General features: G+C 47.4%; 1 protein-coding gene across 2 annotated transcripts in view; it reads left to right on the forward strand.

Moving 5' to 3' along the window:
* The first annotated feature begins 4,978 nt into the window (after positions 1-4,978).
* LOC138764083 (choline transporter-like protein 5) overlaps positions 4,979-25,263 on the forward strand; it is an 84,806-nt gene continuing 64,521 nt past the window's right edge. For both annotated transcript variants that reach the window (XM_069939410.1, XM_069939409.1), the window contains exons 1-3: positions 4,979-5,087; positions 7,937-7,985; positions 24,042-24,115. In XM_069939410.1, the coding sequence (XP_069795511.1) occupies positions 5,051-5,087; positions 7,937-7,985; positions 24,042-24,115 (160 nt within the window). In that variant the 5' untranslated portion in view covers positions 4,979-5,050. The remainder of the gene's footprint in view (positions 5,088-7,936; positions 7,986-24,041; positions 24,116-25,263) is intronic.

Raw genomic sequence — 25,263 nt, forward strand, 5'->3', positions numbered from 1 at the left:
ACATCCATATCCCTCAGAAGTATCTGGTGACTTCTCTCGTGGGATCTTTCTCTGCAGGAATTGGCTGCTGCACTTTGTATATAGGTAACTGGCTTTCATTGGTTGAGAAGCACCTGGGGTGTTGTGAGTTCACCCCGCCCCCACCTCAAGGACTTGGAACACACCTCACCTCGACCAGAAATACTCAGGACTTGTTGGGCCAGTAAGGCATCTCCCCCCATCATTCCTGTGATGGCAGCAGAGACTGCATCCTCCAAAGGTTGGATCCATCAGGATCTGCTGAGATGGATCAGCATCATCTGATCCATCAGTGTGAGTCACAGATGCACCATGATCTACTGAGAGCTGCAGTCATTGATCATCCATTGTGCTTTGCTGCAATCAGGATGAGGCAGGAACAGGAGAGAGTTCACTGGGTACAGATGTACTTGGGGAAATGCACAGTGGGAATGTGGAGGATGTTTAGGGAACCACATGCACAGGGAAAAGATGGTAGGGTAAAGGAGTCAGGTTGACAGCTCGTCAAGAGGAAGATGGACGCATATATAAGGTGGAGGAAAGAAAAGTCAGGAGGGATGCGTGAGAATGTTATGGTCGGCAGGAAGGAACTTAGGAAAGGGCTTCAGAGCATTAGAAGGGGGCTTGAGAAGGCTTGGCAAGTCAGACAAAGAAAAACCCTGAGATGTTCTGGACATATGATGACAAGAGTTAGGGTAGAACCAATCAGAGAGCAGCAGGTTTAGCACAACACTGTTACAGTGCTAAGGGTTCGAATCCCGCACTGTCTGTAAGGAGTTTGTAACGTTCTCCCGGTATCTGCATGGGTTTTCCCCGGGGGCTCCGATTTCCTCCTGCCGTTCGAAATGTACCGGGGGTTGTAGGTTAATTGGATGTGATTGAGTGGCACGGACTCGTGAGCCGAAATGGTCGATTATTGCGCTGTACGTCTAATTTTTTTAATAAGATAACATAAACATAACAATTACAGCACGGAAACAGGCCATTAGGCCCTTCTAGTCCGCACCGAACCAAACACCCCTTTCTAGTCCCACCTCCCTGCACAATGCCCATAACCCTCCATCTTCTTCTCATCCATATACCTGTCCAACCTTTTCTTAAATAATACAATTGACTCCGCCGCCACTATTTCTCCCGGAAGCTCATTCCACACGGCTACCACTCTCTGAGTAAAGAAGTTCCCCCTCATGTTACCTCTAAACCTCTGCCCCTTAATTCTTAACTCATGTCCTCTTGTTTCAATCTCTCCTACTCTTAACGGAAATAGTCTATCAACATCCACTCTGTCTATCCCTTTCATAACCTTAAATACCTCTATCAAATCCCCTCTCAACCTTCTACGCTCCAAAGAATAAAGACCTAATCTGTCCAATCTCTCCCTATACTCTAGATGCTTAAACCCAGGTAACATTCTGGTAAACCTTCTCTGCACTCTCTCCACTCTGTTTATATCCTTCCTATAATTAGGCGACCAGAACTGCACACAGAACTCCAAATTAGGCCGCACCAACGTCTTATATAATCTCAACATCACCTCCCAACTCCTATATAAACATAAATAAATAAATAAATGGGGGGAGAGGCAAAAGAGGTTGGGGAGGTCCTCAGTGAATACTTTGCTTCAGCATTCACTTGGGAAGGGGACCATGGTGAATGAGAGGTCTGTGTAGAGCAGGTTCATGTGTTGGAGCACACTCTACACCCGTGGGCCTTAAGACAGTGGTGGGCAGACTATTGGAGAGGATACCAGGTGACAGAATTTATGAATATTTAGAGCAGCAAAGTCTTCTCAGGGTAGTCAGCATGTCTTTGTGAGGGGCAGTTGTGCTTTTTGAGTCTAACTGAGTTTTTCAAGGTGGTGACAAAATAAATTGAGGAAGGCACGGAAGTGGATGTGATGTAAATGGATTTTTGGAATGCATTCAATTGGGGGATGTTGTATTTTGGAAGGACAAACCAATAAAGGACGTACACACAGTGAAATGGTAAATGGTCAGGCACGGAGAGGGATCTGGGAATACAGATACATAATTCCCTTATAGTGATGTAACAGGTAAACAGGGTTGTGAAGAGAGCTTTTGGCATCTTGGCCTTCATAAATCAAAGTATTGAGTCCAGGAGTTGGGATGTTATTGGTAAAGTTGTATAAGACATGGGTGAGGCCAAATTTGGAGAATTGTGTGCAGTTTTGGTCACCGAACTCAGTGGTTCTCAACCTTTATCTTTCCACTTACATCCCACCTTAAGTAATCCCCCTGCCATCGGTGCTCTGTGATTAGTAAGGGATGCTTAAGGTGGGATGTGAGTGGGAAGGGAAGGTTGAGAATCACTGCTCTAGACCCAATGTGATATAATTTGCTTGAGAAAAATGGTCATTGGCCCATTTCCTTTGGAGTTCTGAAACCCTGCACATAACGAGTCAATGAGGGACGATTAAAACAGGGGTTTTCAAACTTTTTCTTTCCACTCACAAACCATCTTAAGCAACCCCTTACTAATCACAGAGCACCTATGACATAGTGGGATGTGAATTGAAAAAAAAAGGTTGAGAACCACTGAACTAACTAGAGGAAAGATGTCAATAAGATAGAAAGAGTGCAGAGAAGATTTACTAGGATGTTGCCCGGACTTCAGGACATGGTTTAAGGGTGAAAGAGGAAAAGTTTAGGGGGAACATGAGGGGGAAATCTTCACACAGAGAGTGGTGGGAGTGTGGAATGAGCTGCCAGCTGAAGTGGTGAATGTGGGCTCAATATTAACATTTAAGAAGAATTTGGACAGGTCCAAGGATGAGAGGGATATGGAGGGATATGAACTAGGTGAAAATAGTGGGACTAGGCAGAAAAATAGTTTGGCACAAACTAGATGGGCCAAAGGGCCTGTGCTGTAGTGCTCAAAGATTCTTGGTTTATATAGGTCAGCACAACACCATGGGCTGCAGGGCCCTGTGTCTGCGCTGTAATGTTCTATGTTCTACCATAAGGTGGACAGGTCTGGACCGAGAACAGAGAGAAGTTTGTCCTATCAGAAGACTATTCAAACCACAGGTAGTTCAATCTGTGGGGTGTTACACATTGGGAGGTTGAATACAAGGGAAAAGTGCACAGTGAATAGGAGGAGGATCCAATCCCCTCATACTGGGGCTCTGGGGAATGGGATCTGATGGGATGGCTCACTGGAAAGGGGCCGAATAGCCTCCCTCTCTGAGCGACAGGGTTTGGCAGGGAGACCAGAGGCAGACTGTGTGAGATTCAGTCCTCGCCTCTCACGCTTGGCTCGGTTCTCAGAGCAGGATTGGCTGTGCTTTGTGTGAAACCACCCCCAGCCTGAGTCAGCAGAGCAGCTGCCAGGGCTTCACCAGCACGCTGGGAACCTGAACCTCACTGGGCAGGGGGAGAGGTCGTCAAGCTGCACGGAAGGTTTATGACGAGGTTGCTAGGACTCGGGGGCTTGAGCAAGAGGGAGAGGTGGAGCAGGCTGGGCTTTATTCCTTGGAGCGCAGGAGGATGAGGGGTGATTTTTGCTTCCCCCTCTCCCTCAGTCAGCACATTCCAGATCCCAGCCCCTGGGAAAATGTCTTCCTCAGATCCCCTCTGAACCTCTTTGCCCCCCCCCCCACCCCTTCATAAACCTGTCCTGTTCCCACCTTCATCAACTCTGACACCGAGGAATGCTTCCTGCTACTGAGCCTGTCCATGCTTTTCATAACCCCCTGCACATCACCCACTCCATCTCCCCCCTCCTCCCTCCCCGTCCATCCCCCCTCCATCCCCACCTCCATTACCCCCCTCCATCACCCCCCTCCATCACCCCCCTCCATCAATCACCCCCTCCATCACCCCCCCTCCATCACCCCTCTCCATCAGCCCCCCTCCATTATAACTCCTCAGCCCCAACAGGCCCTCAGTCTCCACCGGGGAAGATCCCCCAGCCTCCCCAGTGTCCCCTTGTTCTGCTCCAGCCCAACATCCTGGGAAGATCCTCTGTCATGATATCATGGAATTGTACAGCACAGAATCAGGCCCTTTGGCCCAACATGTCCAGACTGACCAAAGTGCCTACTTGAGCTTGTCCTACTTGCTCCTATCCCTCCAAACTGGTCCTCTTGAATCAATCCCAAATACCTTTCCATGGTATTCGTGGTCCCATTGGAGACTGCGGTGGGACTATAGAGAGGTTTACTAAATTGGCAGAAGCAGAGGTAAGGAGAATGGACATAGTATTTTCCACAGGGACAGGGAGTCTAAAACAAGAGGGCACAGGCTGATGGGGAGAGGGGAGAACTTCCCTTGGAAGGGAACTGAGGGGCAACATCCATACCAGGGTAGTGGATTTGGGGAATGTGCTGTCAGATGTGTGGGGATTGGATGGGGTTACAGAGACAGGGAGGGGTGTCAGGGACTGGAGGGGGATACAGAGAAAGGGAGGAGAGCAGGGGACCAGAAGTGGGGTTACTGAGATGGGGAGGTATGCAGGGGGCCAGAGGGGGTGACAGAGACAGGGAGGGGTGTAGGGGACCGGAGGGGGTGACACAGACAGGGAGGGGTATAGGGGTTGGGGGGGGGTTACAGAGATGGGGAGGGGTGTAGGGGACCAGAGTGGGTTAAAGAGCAGGGAAGGGTGGGGAGGGTGAGGGAAGATTTAGTGATATTGGGGTTCAGTGGTTCTGGCTGGGACTGAGAGCCTTTGTGGGACTGGGGGAGGGACCAGAACCTAGGGTTTGAAACTGAGTTTGTGTTTGTGTTGGGCAGAGTTGACCAGGGTTTCAACATCCCACATTGAGCCAGGGTTGAAGTGAAGGCCTTGGCTTCAAGCTGGATGGCATGTCCTTGGTGTGGGGCGAGGACAAACCTTCCCTGCTCATTGTTGAACTGGCCAAACTCCAGTCTCCACAGCCCAGGCCACAGCCTTCTTTCGCAACCCTTGTGGGAGTAGTGCCCTCCCTCTCTCTGTTTAATCATTAATCTGCGCTGTGCACTGTGCTTGAGGAAGTGGTGCAGATACGGCGGCAGGGACGGAGCTCAGAGTCGCCATGGCGAGGGAAGAGGCACACTACTATGGCAAACATGGTGAGTGTCTGGCACTGCTTCTTCGTGCCCACGGATGGGGGTCTCCTCCCTACATGGTGGACTCAGGCAGGCCTGCTTTAACCCCTTCATGTGCAGGAAGACACCGAGAGCTGCATGGGTTGGGTTGTCCAGTTACAGTGGGGCAACCAGTGGGAGGACTGAAAGGTCAGCAAAGTCAAGGACTCATAACTTCATACAGCTCAGACACTGGCCCTTCAGCCCATTGAATTCATGCTCAACTCTGGCTCCATCCCTCAAAGACTCCCCACCCCTCCCTTTGTTAAATGCTGGGGAAAATCTCTGCCCCCACTTCCCCCTCAAGGAGTTCCAGATTCTAGGCCCCTCAGCCCTGTAGAGAAACTCAGCAGGTCACACAGGGCACTAGGTAGTAGAGATAAAGATATAGAACCAAAGTTTTTCCCCTCATCAAGCGATGGCAGGAGGAGGGTATTCCACCTCCCAACTCCTCTGAACCTTACCCCATCACCCTGAACATGTGCTTTGGATTTCAGACACCTCTGCCTTGGGGGATAGTCCACTTGATCTCCACCCCCAGGATGACATGGCTACTGTAGCGCCAGCGACCTGGTTTTGAATCCCGCGCTGTCTGCGAGGAGTTCAAAACTTTCTGGGGGATGTAGGTGAATTGGGTGGCACGGGTGAGGGGGAGAATCTGAAGGATTCAATGGGAAAAATTATATTCCTGGGCTCCAGGCCAATATAGTGTGGGAATGGGAGTGAGGAGACCCAATGGGCTGAATGACCCTTTTTACTATAAATACTCCTCCTCCAAGTTGCTGTGGTTTGGTCACCGATTGCCATCTCCCTGTGTCCTTCCACTGAGAAGATAGTTTGGTGCCAGGCTGCTGACAGCACCAACCAGGAGCAACTTTGCAATGTTTGCTGTCATGTACACGAGTGCCCGCGACAATCCTGACCTGCTGCAGACGCACAGGCGTGTTCTATGTAAACGACCCAAAAGCGACGGCCCGAAGTGTTGCACCTGCCGCCGGCGCGGACCCGGGAGAGCAGAGAGCGGAGAGGCAGTGCTCCCCTGTTCAACCGCCCAGTCCTAGACGGCCTGAGAGAGGAGCCGACGGGGTCTGTGGCTGCGGGGTCTGTGGCCGGCAGCGACCGCGAAGGGTTGCAGACTCTGGGCGAGCAGCGGACCGGCACTGGACACCCGTTGGGAAGGAGTCGACCCGACAGGACGGTGTCCACGGCGGCGGACCCGTGGGGGGCTCAGCGGCTGAGGGTCCCACACAGGCTGAGGGCGACTGGGGGTCGGGGCACGACAGGGCTGCTGGTGGGAACCGGGATTCGAGAGGGCGCTGATCTGGAGCTCGGGTTCCCGATGGATCGAACGGGGGCTGCGGGAGCTCAGTGACCCTGAAGGGGTCGAAGGGGCGCCGGGGGACACTGATGGCGATTCTTATGGCAGGTCGAAGGCAATTTTGTGTAATATTACACGTTCTGTTCCATTACATGACAGTAAAGCTTGACATCACCGCAGTTTGGAAAGAAAGAATAAATAACTGATCAATGACACAGTTACGGTGCAGACAGATCGAGTGGTGGCCAGGGTGGGGGTCTGGGTGAAGGTCCTATCGGGAGCTGTTTTGAAGCTGGAGGGGGAGCAGAGGGATGGGCACCAGTTGGATCTCGGTACCGTGTACAGAGCATGGGTAAGTCAACAGAGTGGGTCACACAGCGACCACCTTTGTACCCGAGGAACGATGCCCTTGTCACAGGGGAAATGCGACCCCACCGATCCCTGAGAACGAGGACAGGGGCATGAAAATGTGGTGGAAATCTGAGTCTGTCATCCCGTTGGGGGGGGGGGGGGGTCATACCCCGTGGGTGAGACTGAAGTTCACCCTGTGGCTGGGATTGAGGGGGGTCTCACCCTGTGGGTGGGACAGAGAGGGAGGGTCTCACTCTGAGAGGGGCACAGTCACATGTATCCGTGGAGTGTGTGAGGTTGCACATCGACCCGAAGGGGTTTCTCCTCGAGTTCTGGCTGCACATCATCCCCATTCTCCTGATCGACGGGTGCAGAGGATCTGCTTGTGGGTTGAGCTGGGCTTGGCCAAACACGGGTCGAGGCAGAGTGGATGCATCTGGCCCACTCCTTCCCAGCAAGGGATGAGGATTCAGCATTCGAGGTCTGTGTGACAGTGGTGGTGGTTGGGAATGTTGGAGGTGGTGGACGCTTGGTCCGGATCAGTCAGTTTACAGATAACGCTAAGATTGGACGTGTTGTGGACGGTGAAGAAGGTTTTCAAAGCTGCAGAGGGATCTGGACCAGCTGGAAAAATGGACTGAAAAATGGGAGATGGAATTTACTGCAGACAAGTGTGAGGTGTTGCATTTTGGAAGGACCAACCAAGAAAGGACCTACACTGTGTATGGTCGGGCACTGAGGTGTGCGGGAGTGGCAGTCAAGGGTGTGGGGAGAGCTGACTGCCTGCTCGCCCCTCAAGGTTACATCCGGACCCGTGAGGTGTTGGAGCGTGGGCTATACGCGGGGTTGGCGGACAAGTTCTGAGAACGGTGAAGCCCCCAGGGGATCGCATGTTGTAGACAACGAGATCATAATATGTAAAGTGTATGTACCGGAGGGGAGGGATTGATTGACCGCTTATCGCCAATTTCCACCAGTGTAAATAATGTGTTCAGATGTTCCGTGTATAGTTTGTGTTTTGGAAAGTTGTCATTTAAATAAACTTTAGTTAATAAACAGGGGCACAGTCACGATGGGCGGCAAACCCCTCTAGCACTCGTTTGTGTGATCCTTCGATTGCAGTGAGGGATTTAAATGGATTAAATTCATTTTCATTCTCTTTCAGGGGAACCCCGGAAATTTGACCCGACGTTTAAGGGGCCCATTCATAACAGGTGAGCTGACAGCTTTTCCGTCTGCTGACCAGCATACCACCCCTCACTGACGAAACCATCAGGGTGTCGAGACCAGCCGCGCAATGTCCCATGGTTTACCCAGAACTGAGAGAACTGAAAACCAGGCTGCTGACGGCACCAGTGGGGAGAGGTGGGGATGATCCTGATATATAGGAAGGGGCAGAGGGGAGTTGGGGGGGGCAGCGTGTAGAGGACTATAGGGGTGGACAGAGATGGGGAGGGGAGCAGGGATTGGAAGGGGTTAAAAAGAGAGAGAGGGGTGTAGGGATTGGTGAGGGTTACAGAGAGAGTGAGGGGGTACAGAGACAAGGAGGATGTAGTGGGCCAGAGGGGGTTACAGAGACAAGGAGGGGTGTTGGGAACCGGAGGGAGTTACAGAAACAGGGAGAGGTGTAGGGGACCAGAGGAGGGTTACAGAGACAGGGAGAGGTGTAGGGGACCAGAGGGGGAGTTACAGAGACAGGGAGAGGTGTAGGGGACCGTAGGGGGTTACAGAGACAGGGAGAGGTGTAGGGGACCAGAGGGGGAGTTACAGAGACAGGGAGGGGTGTAGGGGACCGTAGGGGGTTACAGAGACAGGGAGGGGTGTTGGGAACCGGAGGGAGTTACGGAAACAGGGAGAGGTGTAGGGGACCAGAGGGGGAGTTACAGAGACAGGGAGGGGTGTAGGGGACCTTAGGGGGTTACAGAGACAGGGAGGGGTGTAGGGAACCAGAGGGGGGGGTTACAGAGATGGGGAGGGGTGTAGGGGTCCAGAAGGGGTTACAAAGATGGGGAGTGGTGTTAGGGACCAGAGGGAGCTACATAGAATGGGAGGGGTGCATGGGACAGGAGGGGGTTACAGAGGATTTTGAGCATGTTTGTGCCTGAGGTGTGCCTGAGGATCAGATTTCGAGTGGTAGGTGTAAACATCTCGGGATGCAAAGAGTGGATGCAATAAGTTCTGATGCATCTGCCCCATTCCTTCCCAGCAAGGGACGAGGATTCAGAATTCGAGGACTGTGTGACAGTGCTGGTGGTTAGGAATGTTGGAGGTGATGGATGGTTGGTCCGGATCAGTAAGTTTATAGATGACACTAAGATTGGATGTGTTGTGGATGGTGAAGAAGATTTTCAAAGCTGCAGAGGGATCTGGACCAGCTGGAAAAATGGGCTGAAAAATGTCAGATGGAATTTCATGCAGACAAGTGTGAGGTGTTGCATTTTGGAAGGACAAACCAAGAAAGGACGTACACGGTGAATGGTCGGGCACTGAGGTGTGCGGGAGAACAGAGGGATCTGGGAATACAGATACATAATTCCCTGAAAGTGGCATCACAAATGGAGAGGGTTGTAAAGAGAGCTTTTGGCATGTTGGCAAAATCACAGTATTGAGTACAGGGGTTGGGACGTTATGGTGTGCAATTTTGGTCACCGAACTACAGGAAAGATATCAATGAGATAGAGAGAGTGCAGAGAAGATTTACTAGGATGTTGTCTGGACTTCAGGAACTGAGTTACAGGGAAAGGTTAAACCAGTTAAGACTTTATTCCCTGGAGTGTAGAAGAATGAGGGGAGATTTGATCAAGGTATTTAAAATTATGAGGGGGACAGACAGAGTAAATGTAGACAGGCTTTTTCCACTGAGGGTGGGTGAGATACATCCAGAGGACATGGGTTAAGGGTGAAAGGGGAAAGGTTCAGGGGGAACATGAGGGGGAATTTAACATAGAGAGTGGTGGGAGTGTGGAACAAGCTGCCAGCTGAAGTGGTGAATTTAGGCTCAATCTTAACATTTAAGAAGAATTTGGACAGGTCCATGGATGGGTATGGAGGGATATGGGTGAGGCAGAATTATAAGTGGGCACAGATAAGGGCAGAAGGTCCTGTTTTCTGTATGTTCTGTGGTTCTACAGTCAGGCTGGGCTGTGTGCAGAGGGGTGTTGGCCACCTCCCAGAGTTAAGGGGAGTACACCTGAACAGTGTCTAGAGGGAGGCACGGTCTGCTCTGCATGAGGCAGGCTCTTCTGTCCTGGTTTCTCATGATCTAGAGGTACCGAGTCCTGGCTTTGGATGCTCACAGCCCATTTAAATTCATCACTACTGAAATCTAGATCTAAATCTGCCCTCAATCCCAGAGATTGTGGAGTGATTGGTTCGTGGAAACACTGTTGGGTTCACTGATGTCCTTCAGGGAAGCAAAGCTGTTATATCCTCATTTTCACTTTGTTCAGTGAAAGTTATGAATGGAGAATGCTGACCCAGCCAGGCCCTGAGCTGTGATGTAAGACTGGGCAAACAGTGGCTGCCTTTTCACTGGGCCACTCCTTCAGGGTGAACGTTACATTATTGTCATGTAATACTACATTTAGAATGTAACATACATGTTCATCCTTGGTCTTCTGAGCACACGCAGATCCTCCACATTTCTCTCTTCACAGACACAGGTGTTCCCACTATCTCACAGCCCCGGGCACTCGGATTCAATTCAGACGTCTGGCGGTGTCTGTGTGGAGTTTGCACATTCTCCTGTGACCGCCTGTGGTTCTGGTTTCCTGCCGCATCTCACAGTCATGCATATCAGTGGGTTAATTGTCCCTCATTGTGTGCGGGTGAAGGGATAGAAAGTGTAGGGAGAATGGGGTCAGTGGATGCTTGCTGGTCAGCAGGAATGGTGGGCCGAAAGGCCCGTGGCGGGGGGGTTGTTGGCGACAGATTAACTTGGAAAGGCCGAGATTGATCAGGAGGAGTGAGCCTGGTTTGTTCGCTCACCAATCTGATGGGGCCTTTTAGACAGGGTGATTTGGAAAACTGTTGAAAGAGAACAGTGGACATGGTTTACACGCACTTCAGTCCCACATCGTTGGCTGGCCCAGGAGGTTGGTACCAGGGAACTGGGGTGTGCTGGCACACTGGATCTGAAGGAGGAGGAGGGTGGGGGAGGTGGGGTGTGTCATAGAACACGGAACATTACAGCACAGTACAGGCCCTTCTGCCCTCCATGTTGAACCAGCCCATATATTACTTTAAAAAGTACAAAACCCTCCCTACCCCGTAACCCTCTATTTTTCATCCATCCATGTGCCTAAGAGTTTCTTAAATGGCCCTAATATTCCAGCCTCCACCACCATCCCTGGCAAGGCATTCTGGGCCCCCACAACTCTCCCCTAAACTTCCCTCCCTTCACTTTGTATACGTGTCCCTTGGTGTTTGCTGATCCTGCCCTGGCATAAAAGGCACTGGCCTTCCACTCTATCTGTGCCTCTCATAATTTTGTAGACCTCTATTCAGTGTCTGTGACCAGTGATGTTCACAAGAAGCAGTGAGAATGGATATGAACAACTTACATGAAAATGAGAGTGGCTGATCAGTAAGTTGGATCAGTGGGGTTGTAGATGGCGAAGAAGGTTGTCCAAGGTTACAGTGCCACATGGATCAGATGGAGAACTGGGCAGAGTTTAATCCAGGTAGGATGTGTGCAGTGAAATCTCCCCTCATTCTTCTACGCCTCAGGGAATAAAGTCCTAACCTGTTTAACCTTTCCTGAACTCAGGAACTCAGTTCCTAAAGTCCAGGCAACATCCTAGTAAATCTTCTCTGCATTCTCTCTATCTTATTGATATCTTTCCTGTAGTTAAGTGATCAAAACTGCACATAATTCTGCAAATTTGGCCTCACCAAAGTCTTATACAACTTTACCATAACATCCCAACTCCTGTACTCAATACTTGATTTATGAAGGCCAATATGCCAAAAGCTCTCTTTCCAACCCTGCCCACCTATGACACCACTTTCAGGGAATTATGTATCTGTATTCCCAGATCCCTCTGTCCTCCTGCACCCCTCAGTGCCCAACCATTTACCATGTACGTCCTTTCTTGGTTTGTCTTTCCAAAATGCAACACCTCATTAAATTCCATCTGCCATTTTTTATCCAATTTCTCCAGCTGGTCCAGATCCCTCCCCAAGCCTTGAAAACCTTCATCACTGTCCACAACATCACCAATCTTAGTGTCATCTGCAAACTTGCTGATCCAATTTACCACATTATCATCCAGGTCATTGATATAGATGACAAACAACAATGGTCCCTGCACCGATCCCTGAGGCACCACTACACACAGGCCTCCAATCTGAGAAGCATCATCCACCACTGCTCTGGCTTCTCCCACAAAGCCAATTTTGAATCCAGTTCACTACTTCACCATGAATACCCAGCGTCTAAACCTTCCTGACTAATCTCCTATGTGGGACCTTGACAAAGGCCTTACAAAAGTCTATGTAGACAACATCTGCAGACTTTCCCTTGTCTATTTTTCCTCATCGAAAAACTCTACAAGAAAACCATGTTGACTATCTCTAATCAGTTCCTGACTATCCAAATAAGTTTCTATCTGATCTCTTAGATCAACTTCCAATATTTTAATTACAAATGACATCAGGCTCACTGTCCTATAATTTCCAGTGTTAATTTTGGACCCTTCTATAAACAATGGAGCAACATGATCTGCTCTTCACACCTCAGGCACCTCACCCATGGCTAAGGACATTTTAAATATTTCTGCCAGAGTACAGATTTAATGGTTGGTTACTTTGGAGTGTGGATGAACAGAGGGACCTTTGGGTCCATATCCATACATCCCTCAAAGTCGCTGCACAGGTTGAAAGGAGAGTTAAGAAGGCCAATGGGATGCTGGGTTTCACTAATAGAGGGATTGGGTCGAGAGGCCATGTTATACTCTACAAATCTCTGGTGAGACCATACTTAGAGTATTGTGTTCATTTCTGGTCACCTCATTACAGGAAGGATGTGGAAGCTCTGGAGAGAGTGCAGAGATTTACCAGGATGTTGCCTGGATTGGAAAATAAGTCTTATGAAGCAAGGTTAGCAGAGCTGGGGATTTTTTATTTGGTGTGTAGAAGGATGAGAGGAGACTTAATCAAGGTCTACAAGATTATGGGAGGCATAGATAGGGTGGATGGCCAGCACCTGTTTCCCAAGGCAGGATCAGCAAACACCAGAGGACACATGTACAAAGTGAAGGGGGGAAGTTTAGGGGAGACGTCAAGGATAAGTTTGTTTACACAGAGAGTTCTGGGTGCCTGGAATTCCTTTCCAGGGGTGGTGGAGGAGTCTGGAATACTGGGGCCATTTAAGACACTCTGAGACAGGCACATGGATGAAAATAAAATAGAGGGTTACAGGGTAGAGAGGGTTTAGGATTTTTTAAAGAAATATATGTGTTGGCACAGCATCAAGGGCTGAAAGGCCTGCACTGTGCTGTAGTTTTCTATGTTCTTTTGAGCTTAAAAGTCGGGGCATCATGTTGCAAGTATGTACAACATTGGTCAGAATTTTAATATGGAATGCTGTGCACAGTTCCGGTCTCCACACTATAGGAAAGGGGTGTGGTGGCTAAGGAGAGAGTGCAGAAGAGACTCACCAGATGTGTCTTGGAATGGAGGGTGTTAGTTCGAATGAGTGATTGGGTGGGATGAACTATTCTCACTGGTGGAGGGGTCACCTTTCAAGATTTATAATTAATGAGGGGTTATAGATGGGACAGAGAGCAGAATCTTGAACTGGACTCCACTGAGAGGGGTGAAGTTTAACAAGGACCTGAGTGGTAACGTTTCCACAAAGAGGGTGGTGGTACATGGAATGAGCTGCAGAAGAGATGCTGGAGTCTGAACAAACTCCAGGGTGTCAATGACATTTGCATAGGTACCTGGGAAGTAACGGGGTGGAAGCACATGGGCCTAATGTGGCATATGGGAGTGGTGTAGATACATATCTCAGTCAGCATGGATGAGTTGGGCCGAAGGGCCGTACCTTTCTATGATTCCATATTGAGTGGGTAAGTGCTATGTTAGTGGCTGTTTGATGGTCAGTATAGGCTGTTGGCCAAATGGCACCCCACACACACACACACACACACACACACACACACACACACACACACAGCCACACACCCACACACACACACAAACACACACACACACACCCATACACACACACACACCCCACACACACACACACACACACAAACACACACACACACACACACACACAAACACACACCCATACACACACACACACATTGTGGAACACTCAGCTGTAGCATCTACACACATACATGTGTGTCCTCATGTGAACACAAATACACATACGAGTGTACACACAAACATGGCCATTGTGGAAATCTAGTCTGTAGCATGTACACCCATACATGAATGTACACACTCGCAGATAGGCATATGTGGGCTCTCTCTCTCTCTCTCTTTCTCTCCCCCCCCTCTCTTTCTCTCCCTCCCTCTCTCTCTCTCTCTTTCTCTCCCCCCCTCTCTCTTTCTCTCCCCCCCCCCTCTCTCTCTCTCTCTCTCTCTCTCACACACACACACACACACACACACACACACACACACACACACACACACACACACACACACACACACTTTGTGTGAAGCATCAGTGTATTGGAGACCTGTCCCTCACCATCCACTCCACTTCCACCACCAGTTGCAACTCTCATGAGCATCGCATACAGCAGCCTCCTTGTAGAGTGTTGCTTCGTTTTGATGGACGGGAACAACACTGCTCCAAGGGATGTAATGATCACCTTTCAAGACTCTGTTCCCAGTTCAAAATGAGATGAAGATCAGTTGGCAAATTTTATCCCAGAAACATCCCAATCTCTCTGGATTCAGTGGGAGTTTGACCATTTTCCGTTTCTAACCCTTTTGTTGCTCAGACGGCTGTGGTCGAAGTTGGTCCCAGTTTCCACAAGTTAAACTCTGCTCAGAGCAGAACAAAGGGCCTGTGAGTGGGTACGCTTCACTTCACACTGCTGACATTTCCAGCATTGTGGATCCTGATGGGGGAATAAATTAACTCCTCTGTGCTGGTTTTTTGACTTTTGAAAACTCACACAAAGACTATTTTGACGTCAATCACATTTGAATCAAATTTGTGGTTCTTGCTTTCTCTGACAGAGTGAATTGAAACAAAGCTAGTACTGAGGCCTAATCCTACTCCATAATCATGTCTCTCTGTAACTCTATTCTGCACTGTGTCTTGTCTTAAAGAACACAGAACATTCCAGCACAGTACAGGCTGTGCTGACCAGTGAAAATCTACTCCACAACCATCTAGTCCAGTGGTTCTTAATCTCTTTTGGTCTGAGATCCTCCTGGCATCTGGCCTAACATGCCATGACCCACTAGTGGCAATGACTGAGCAATGTTTTCAAGTCAAGGGCAGCTCCATAGGAAACACATCTTTATCTAATTTAAAGTATTTTATTGAACAATTTTAAAGAACAAATATGGGAAAACGTTGTGGCCCACCTGGGCCATAGCCCACTGGTTGGGAACCACTGACCTATTCCTTCCCTCCCTCATAACTCTCTATTTTTCTTGTATCCTGCTGAGACCAAACTTACAGAATTGTGTTCAGTTCTGGTTACCTCATTACAGAAAGGATGTGGAAGCTACGGAGAGGGGGCAGGACTTTCTGCATGCCAGTCTTATGGAGATTTTCGGTGAGGTTACCATGAGGAAAGTAGATGAAGGAAAGGCTGTGGATGTTGTCTAAATGGACTTTAGTAAGGCCTTTGACAAGGTCCCAAATGGGAGGTTAGTCAGGAAGGTTCAAACACTAGGAATTTATGGTGAAGTAGTGAACTGGATTCGAAATTGGTTTTATGGGAGAAGCCAGAGAGAAGTGGAAGATGGTTGCCTCTCCAACTGGAGGCTTGTGATGAGAGGTGTGGCTTAGGGATCAGTGCTGAGACCATTGTTGTCTGTCATCTGTATCAATGATCTGGATGATAATGTGGGAAAAGTGGATTAGCAAGTTTGCAGATGACACTAAGATTGGATGTGTTATGGACAATGAGGAAGGTTTTCAAAGCTGCAGAGGGATCTGGACCAGCTGGAAAATGGGCTGCAAAATGGCAGATGGAATTTAATGCAGACAAGTCTGAAGTGTTGCATTTTGGAAGGACAAACAAGAAAGGACGTACACGGTGTATGGTTGGGCAATGAGGAGTGCGGGAGAACAGAGGAATCTGGGACTACAGATACACAATTCCCTGAAAGTGGTGTCACAAGTGGATAGGGTTATAAAGAGATCTTTTGACATATTGGCCTTCATAAATCACAGTATTGAGAACAGGAATTGGGATGTTATGGTAAAGTTGTTAAGACATTGGTGAGGCCACATTTGGAGCATTATGTGCAGTTTTAGTCACTGAACTACAGGAAAGATACAATAAGATAGAAAGAGCAGAAAAGATTTACTAGGATGTTGCCTGGACTTCAGGAACTGAGTTACAGGGAAAGATTAAACAGGTTAGGACTTTATTCCCTGGAGCTTAGAAGAATAAGGGAGATTTGATCAAGGTATTTAAAATTATGAGGGGGACAGACAGAGTAAATGTAGGTTGGCTTTTTCCACTGAGACAATATTGGGTGAGACAAGAACTGGAGGATATGGCTTTAGGGTGAAAGGTGAAATGTTTAAGGGTAACATGAGGGGGAACATCTTCACAGAGAGACTGGTGAGTGTGTGGAAGATTGGATAGATTTGTGGGTGGGAGGGATATGGAGGGCATGGTTTGGGTGTAGGTCAGTTGGACTCGGTGGAATAAATATTTCAGCATGGTCTGTGCAATTTCTGTGTTGTCATGTTCTCTGGTTCCAGGATTAAGACGCTATTTTAAAAGTTCCCACAGATTTTGAATTTAATGCCAAACTAAGGTTAAACATCTGTTCTTTATCTTAACCATATAACCATATAACCATATAACCACTTACAGCACAGAACAGGCCAGTTCGGCCCTACTAGTCCATGCCGTAACAAATCCCCACCCTCCTAGTCCCACTGACCAGCACCCGGTCCATACCCCTCTAGTCCCCTCTTATCCATGTAACGATCCAGTCTTTCCTTAATTATAACCAATGATCCCGCCTCGAACACGTCTGCCGGAAGCTCATTCCACATCCCCACCACCCTCTGCGTAAAGAAATTTCCCCTCATGTTCCCCTTATAATTTTCCCCCTTCAATCTTAAACCATGCCCTCTAGTTTGAATCTCCCCCACTTTTAATTGAAAAAGCCTATCCACGTTTACTCTGTCTGTCCCTTTTAAAATCTTAAACACCTCTATCAAGTCCCCTCTCAATCTTCTACGCTCCAGAGAAAAAAGCCCTAGTCTGCACAACCTTTCCCTGTAACTCAAACCTTGAAATCCTGTCAACATTCTCGTGAACCTTCTCTGCACTCTCTCTATTTTGTTTATATCTTTCCTATAATTTGGTGACCAAAACTGTACACAGTACTCCAAATTTGGCCTCGCCAATGCCTTGTACAATTTCATCATAACCTCCCTACTCTTGAATTCAATACTCCGATTTATGAAGGCCAACATTCCAAATGCCTTCTTCACCACACCATCTACCTGAGTATCAGCCTTGAGGGTACAATTTACCACAACTCCTAAATCCCTTTGTTGCTCTTCACGCCTCAATTGTCTACCATTTAATGCATATGACCTATTTAAATTTGCCTTTCCAAAATGTAGCACCTCACATTTATCTGTATTAAATTCCATCAGCCATTTCTCAGCCCACACCTCCAGCTTTCCTAAATCACCTTTTAATCTACGGTAATCTACCTCACTGTCCACAACACCACCAATCTTTGTGTCATCCACAAACTTGCTTATCCAATTCTCCACCCCTACTTCCAGATCGTTAATATATATAACAAACAATAGTGGACCTAGGACCGATCCCTGAGGAACTCCACTAGTCACCGGCCTCCAATTAGACAAACAATTTTCCACCACTACTCTCTGACACCTCCCATCCAACCATTGCTGAATCCATTGCACTACCTCCTTATTTATACCTAATGCCTCCACCTTTTTTTCCAACCTTCTGTGGGGAACTTTGTCAAAAGCTTTACTAAAGTCCAAATAGACAACATCCACAGCTTTCCCTTCATCAACATTTTTTGTAACCCCCTCGAAGAACTCAATCAGGTTTGTCAAGCATGATCTACCCCTGACAAAACCATGCTGATTACTCCCTAGCAATCCCTGTACCTCCAAATATTTGTAAATAGCATCCCTCAGAACACTTTCCATCAACTTGCCCACCACAGACGTCAGACTCACGGGCCTATAATTCCCAGGTTTATATTTGGACCCTTTCTTAAACAGCAGAACCACATGCGCCACCCTCCAATCCTCTGGCACTACCCCTGTGGCCAGTGACATCCTAAATATCTCTGTTAATGGCCCCACTATCTGTCCACAAGCCTCCCTGAGTGTCCTTGGGAATATTTTGTCCGGTCCCGGAGATTTATCCACTTTTATCTTTTTCAACACAGCCATCACTACCTCCTCGGTTATCCTTATATGCTTCATGACCTCCCCACTATTTTCCTTTACTTCAACTGGTTCAATATTTTTTTCCCTAGTGAATACCGAGGCAAAGAAATCATTCAAAATTTCCCCAATTTCCTCTGACTTCTCACTCAGCCTACCCTCGCTATCTACAAGGGGTCCAATTTTATCTCTCACTAATCTTTTACTTTTAATGTACTTATAGAAACCCTTTGGATTTATCTTTACTCTGTCAGCCAAAGCCTCTTCGTGCCTTTTTTTGGCCTTTCTAATTTCTTTCTTAAGATTCCTTCTACACTCCTTGTAGTCCTCCTTCAAACTCTCAGCTCCCTGCTCTACTTTCTACTTTCTTACATTTCCATTTAATAGGTGACCAATAATTATCTGCAGTCAGTCCTCAATTAAATGTTCCAGTGGCTCAACATCACGCCTTAGGAAACATATCAAAGCACTCATTTAACATATGTCTAATACATGTATGTCACACACACACACTCTCATAGGTGACCAGCCAAACATTCCACACCCCCTCCCATAGAGGTTTCACAGTCCATCGAGACCACTGCAATCTTCTTCAACTGGGCAATCTCACACACACACACACACACACACACACACACACACACACACACACACACACACACACACACACACACACACACACACACACATAATCCTTCTCATAAAAAATGGTACCATACAGATGTTTATACAATAGAAAGAGCGTAGATAAGGTGAATCGTCATCATTTCCCGAGGGTAGAGGAGTTAAAAACTTAAAGGGATAGGTTTACCAAGGCAGGGAAAGATTTAAAAGGGATATGGGGGGCATGATTTTCACGGAGAGAGTGTGTGGAATGAGCTGCCAGAGAAAGTGGTCAAGGTGGTGACGATGATTTTTTATTTTTTATTTTTTATTTTTCACACCATAAATCGCATTAACCATGATACACACTTTTTCCTTTTCACACATATACAGTGCCATTTTCTCCCCCCCCCTCCTCCCATCCCACCCTCCCTACCTCCCCCCTCCCGTCCATTTAAGGTATAAACTCTAGGATACATTAAACCTGTCAGACAATGTTGTCATTCAATAAAAATACACCAGAAATTCCACTGAGTCCATTCTTTTCATTTCCTTTTCCTTCCGTTAACTTAGGTAGTGATTGTCCCCGGTAGGTTTTCGCTATTGTGTTTAATGTAAGGCTCCCATATTTGTTCGAATATTTCGTGACGATGATATTTAAAAGACATTTAGACTGCGACATGGATAAGAAAGCTACAGAAAGACATGGGCCAAATGGTCCAACACTTTCTTCCAGTTGAACACCATCATGGTCTAAACCCCTCCCTGGGTCTACACCCTCCCTGCGTGCACACCCATCCCTGCGTATACACTCCTCTCTGGGTCTACACCCCTCCCTGGGACTACACCCCTCCCTGCGTACACACCCATCCCTGCGTATACACTCCTCCCTGGGTCTACTCCCCTCCCTGGGACTACACCCCTCCCTGCGTACACACCCATCCCTGCGTATACACTCTTCCCTGGGTCTACACCCCTCCCTGGGACTACACCCCTCCCTGGGACTACACCCCTCCCTGGGACTACACCCCTCCCTGGGTCTACACCGTCCCTGGTTCTACACCCCTCCCTGGGTACACACCCTCTGGGATTACACCCCTCCCTGGGTCTACACCCCTCCCTGGGATTACACCCATCCCTGGGTCTACACCCCTCCCTGGGTCTACACCCCTCCCTGGGTCTACACCCCTCCCTGGGACTGCATCCATCCCTGGGTCTACACCCCTCCCTGGGTCTACACCCCTCCCTGGGTCTACACCCCTCCCTGGGTCTACACCCCTCCCTGGGTACACACCCTCTGGGACTACACCCCTCCCTGGGACTACACCCCTCCCTGGGTCTACACCCCTCCCTGGGTCTACACCCCTCCCTGGGTACACACCCTCTGGGACTGCATCCCTCCCTGGGTCTACACCGTCCCTGGGTCTACACCAGTGCTCCTCAGCCTTTTTTGCCTTAGGCTCCATTTTAATTTTTTTTTTAATCATATTTTCCACCATTAGCGGTAAAAAGTTATATATTCAAAAGTAGTTTTAATTAAATCATTTACTGCAAGTGTATTTCAATGCAATTAAGGTCAGGAATGCACTGGAACACATATTTCATATTCAACTACTTCTTCAATATGTCAACCATCTCAAACACACATTCAACAATTGTCGACACATCAGTGGGAACCTTGCCCCTGACCTGGCTGCAGATTTTTTTGATTTGAAGGACTAATTTTGTTAGTTTCAATCTTAAATCTCCACATTTTATGATTTCCAGCCGGTTTCTCTGAGCTTGTAGGAAGTCACTAACAGCACTGAAGCCACATTCTACTAAATCTTCTTTGGCTTGGCTTTGCGGACGAAGATTAAATGGAGGGGTAATGTCCACGTCAGCTGCAGGCTCGTTTGTGGCTGACAAGTCCGATGTGGGACAGGCAGACACGGTTGCAGTGGATGCAAGGGAAAATTGGTGGGTTGGGTTTTTCCTCCTTTGCCTTTTGTCAGTGAGGTGGGCTCTGCGGTCTTCTTCAAAGGAGGTAGCTGCCCGCCGAACTGTGAGGTGCCAAGATGCATGGTTTGAGCCCACTGGCGGTGGTCAATGTGGCAAGCACCAAGAGATTTCTTTAGGCAGTCCTTGTACCTCTTCTTTGGTGCACCTCTGTCTCGGTGGCCAGTGGAGAGCTCACCATAGAACAAGATCTTGGTCCTCCATTTTGGAGACGTGACCTACCCAGCGCAGTTGGATCTTCAGCAGCGTGGATTCCATGCTGTCGGCCTCTGCCATCTCGAGTACTTCGATGTTGGTGATGAAGTCGCTCCAATGAATGTTGAGGATGGAACGGAGACAACACTGGTGGAAGCGTTCTAGGAGCCGTAGGTGATGCCAGTAGAGAACCCATGATTCGGAGCCGAACAGGAGTGTGGGTATGACAACGGCTCTGTATACGCTAATCTTTGTGAGGTTTTTCAGTTGGTTGTTTTTCCAGACTCTTTTGTGTAATCTTCCAAAGGCGCTATTTGCCTTGGCGAGTCTGTTGTCTATCTCGTTGTCGATCCTTGCATCCGAAGAAATGGTGCAGCCGAGATAGGTAAACTGGTTGACCGTTCTAAATAAGACGATGGAAAATGTATCAATAGTTCCCTTGCTAAAGTTGTCAAGTTTGGGTATTCCTTTTTGATCTTGTTAGACAGCCACATCATGGTTCCTTTCAGTTTGAAGAGTTTTAACAGATTCATCATGTGGCAACTCAGATAACTCCTTTTGGAATTGCACTGGAACTTCAGATAAGTCCACCAGCAATGGCTGAGTTCACCAAGAGGGAAAATCCATTGCCTTTAAATCACAAAATCTATCATTGAAGTTGGTAACCAACATTTTCAAATAATCAACCATGATGTTTGTAGCAGCATTAGTCACCTCACACTTATTCAACCAATAGAATTGATTGAAATTTCTTCCAGAAATATTCCTTTGGCATAATTCTAGAAGTGTCTTGAATCCAAATCAACGAGTGTCATATTTGGTCCTTGGATTTACTTGTTCAATGTACTTAGTTTCTCAAAAATGTCCATCAAGTCACTCACATCAATGTGGTTGTCCGACAAGGGAAATAGGACAACTCAGGAGGTGAAGGGGAGATTGGGGATAAATAAGATAGAAATAGGAGAATAAGGAAAATGTTAGATGTTGTAGGAATGTTGTCTTATAAAGAGTTGAAAATAAGAAAACAGAAATGGAAAAGGAGGAAAGGTAATGATGGAAAAACGGAAAGAGAAGATAAACAAAATATAAAAGGGCTACGCTGAACTATATGTCTTTAAATATTAATGGAATACATAACCAAATTAAAAGGAAGAAACTACCAAATTTAAATGAATAAATGTATTCCATTAGAAAAAATAACATATTGGTTAAGAAATAACATTGAAATATTCGAACAAGTATAGGAGCCTTACATTAAATACAATAGCAAAAACCTACCGGGGACAAACATTACCTAAGTTGATGGAAGGAGAAGGAAAGAAAAGAATGGACTCAGTAGAATTTCTGGTGTAATTTGGTTGAATGACAACATTGTCTGACTGGCTTAATGCAACCTAGATTGTATACCTAAAATGGATGAGAGGGGGGGGTGGGGGGGTGGTTTGGGAGGAAAGGGGGGGGGGGAGAAAAAGTCACTGTATATGTGTGAAAAGAAATAGTGTATATCATGGCTAATGTGATTTATGGTGTGAAAAATAAAAAAATTTAAAAAAAAAAAAAAAAAAAAAAAAAAAAAAAGTCACTCACATCAGCTTTGTCATCTGTTGTTAGCAAGAGCTTCATTTCAGGTTTGTCCTTCAAAAACTCACTAAGTGATCAAATAGTGCCATAAACCCTTTGAAGCAGTTTCCCTTTGACAACCACCTTACTTCAGTGTGAAGCAATAATCTCATGTTCTGCATTTTTATCGACACAAAACTGCTTAAACAGACGTTCTCATTCACATCCTGTTCACATCCTGTTTTTTTAAAACTCATCATAGCAGGTCCACTATCTGCAGCACAAGATACAATGTTTCCTTTTGCTATTTCATTTTCATCCAAATAATTTTTGAGCTTGCTGTAGATTCAACAGTCGTAGTGGTTGTTTCTCATGATTCACAAAATAACGTCTCTCCTTGAAGCTCTTCCTGATCAATATATCTCACATATGCCAATAACAGAGCCTCACTGTCCCGTATGGCAGATTCATCCAGTTGTACTGAGAACTTTTGTAATTTCAACTTCTCAATAAGCTGTTTTTCAACATCTTGACCCATGTCATCTATTCTGTTGCAGACAGTTCTATTACTCAATGGCATTGCTCAGACATCTTTCTCATCCTTTTGAGAAACAATGATATTGCAGGTTTAATCAGTTCCTCCCCAATCGTATGATTCTTCCCATGTTTTGCTTTTAGCAAACCTTCCTTGGGTCCACACATTCCCTGGGTCCACACCTTCCCTGGGTCTACACCATCCCTGGGTCTACACCATCCCTGGGTCCACACCTTCCCTGGGTCTACATCTTCCCTGGGTCCACACTATCCCTGGGTCTACACCATCCCTGGGTCTACACCATCCCTGGGTCCACACCTTCCCTGGGTCTACACCTTCCCTGGGTCCACACCTTCTCTGGGTCCACACCTTCCCTGGGTCCACACCTTCCCTGGATCTAACTGCCTCCATTCTGTGCTTCCCCGTCTCTATTACCTCATTTAACTGTGACCTCATCCAGTTTCCGATCCCCTCCAGTATGGTCTCACAGCCATGGGTTCTCTCTCCCAGGGGCTGCCCTCTGAACTTCAATGCTGATGCTTGGGTTCCCGTACTCTTTACTACAGAGGTCTTGGTGTTCACTTTACTTCCTCTGTGGCGTACTTATTAAACAGGTAAGGTATTAATTCCACCTGCTGTGTATTGTGTGTGGATATGGAACAGGTCAGGAACACTGACGCCGGCCGGTCACACAATCCACAGCTCACTCCAAGAGCCCTGGGCTCCACTCACTCCACTGTGCTCTGACTGAACCTTTGCCTCTCTCCTCAGGCATTGCACGGATGTTCTGTGCTGTGTGTTATTTGTCCTGGTGATCCTCGGTTACATTGCCCTGGGAGTGGTTGGTGAGTACGATGCTTTATCCTCAGTCCCACAGATGGGGAAGCAATGGGGAGATACGAAGTAGATTAAATCCAGAAGATCAGAGAACTGGCCCAGGGCAATTCATATTGAACAAGAGGGTATGTGTGGCCTCCCCTACTCCCGTGTTCCTCCATTCAAATCTCCAGTCTGTCTAGAAATGCAGTGTCACTTCAAGGCGATTAAACCTTCGACATTTATCTGTCTCAAACATCTGGGAGAGGGAAGAGGGTTCTTCTGTAAACAGACTGACAGGTTAAAGAACCATAAGATCCAGGAACAGAAATAGGCCATTCAGCCCATCAATTCTGCCTCACCATTTAATCATGAACTGATCCATTTCCACACTCAGCCCCACTGCCTAGCCTTCTCCCCATAACCTTTGATGCCCTGGCTAATCAAGAACCTATCAATCTCTGCCTTAAATACACCCAATGACCTGGCCTCCACAACCACCTTTGGCAACAAATTCCACAGATTTACCACCCTCTGGCTGAAGAAATTCCTCCACATCTCTGTTCTAAGTGGACGTCCTTCATTCCTGAAGTTGTGCCCTCTTGTCCTGGTCTCTCCCACCGTGGGGAAACAACCTTTCTACATCTACTCCGTCTGTGCCTTTCAACATTCGCAATGTTACATTTTCCTAAATCGCAACGAGTACAGGCCAAGAGCCGTCAAACGCTCTTCCTTTCATTCCCTGAATCAACCTTGTGAACCTCCTCTGAACCCTCCCCAACATCAGCACATCTTTTCTTAAATGAGGAGCCCAAAACTGCTCACAATTCTCCACATGAGGTCTCACCAGGGCCTTAGAAACCCCCAACATCACATCCCTGCTCTTAGATTCTATTTCTCTTTTTTTTTTAATTTTTAAAAATTTTTCACACTATGAACAAAATACTCACAAACATTCCCTCTTGAATATACAGTGTCATTTTCTCCCCTTTCCCCCCCTCCCTTCCCTCCCTCCCTCCCACCCCCCTCCCCACCCACTAAACGTTCAACATATACAATACAATAAACCCATTAAACAATCTCATCACACAATGAAAATAAATAAGAAAATCGTGTCATCTACTTTTACACACTGGGTCAGTTCATTTCGTCTTCTTCTCCTTCTATCATTTTAGGG

Source organism: Narcine bancroftii, chromosome 5 (assembly GCF_036971445.1).
Source record: "Narcine bancroftii isolate sNarBan1 chromosome 5, sNarBan1.hap1, whole genome shotgun sequence".
In the NCBI taxonomy this organism is placed as follows: domain Eukaryota; kingdom Metazoa; phylum Chordata; class Chondrichthyes; order Torpediniformes; family Narcinidae; genus Narcine; species Narcine bancroftii.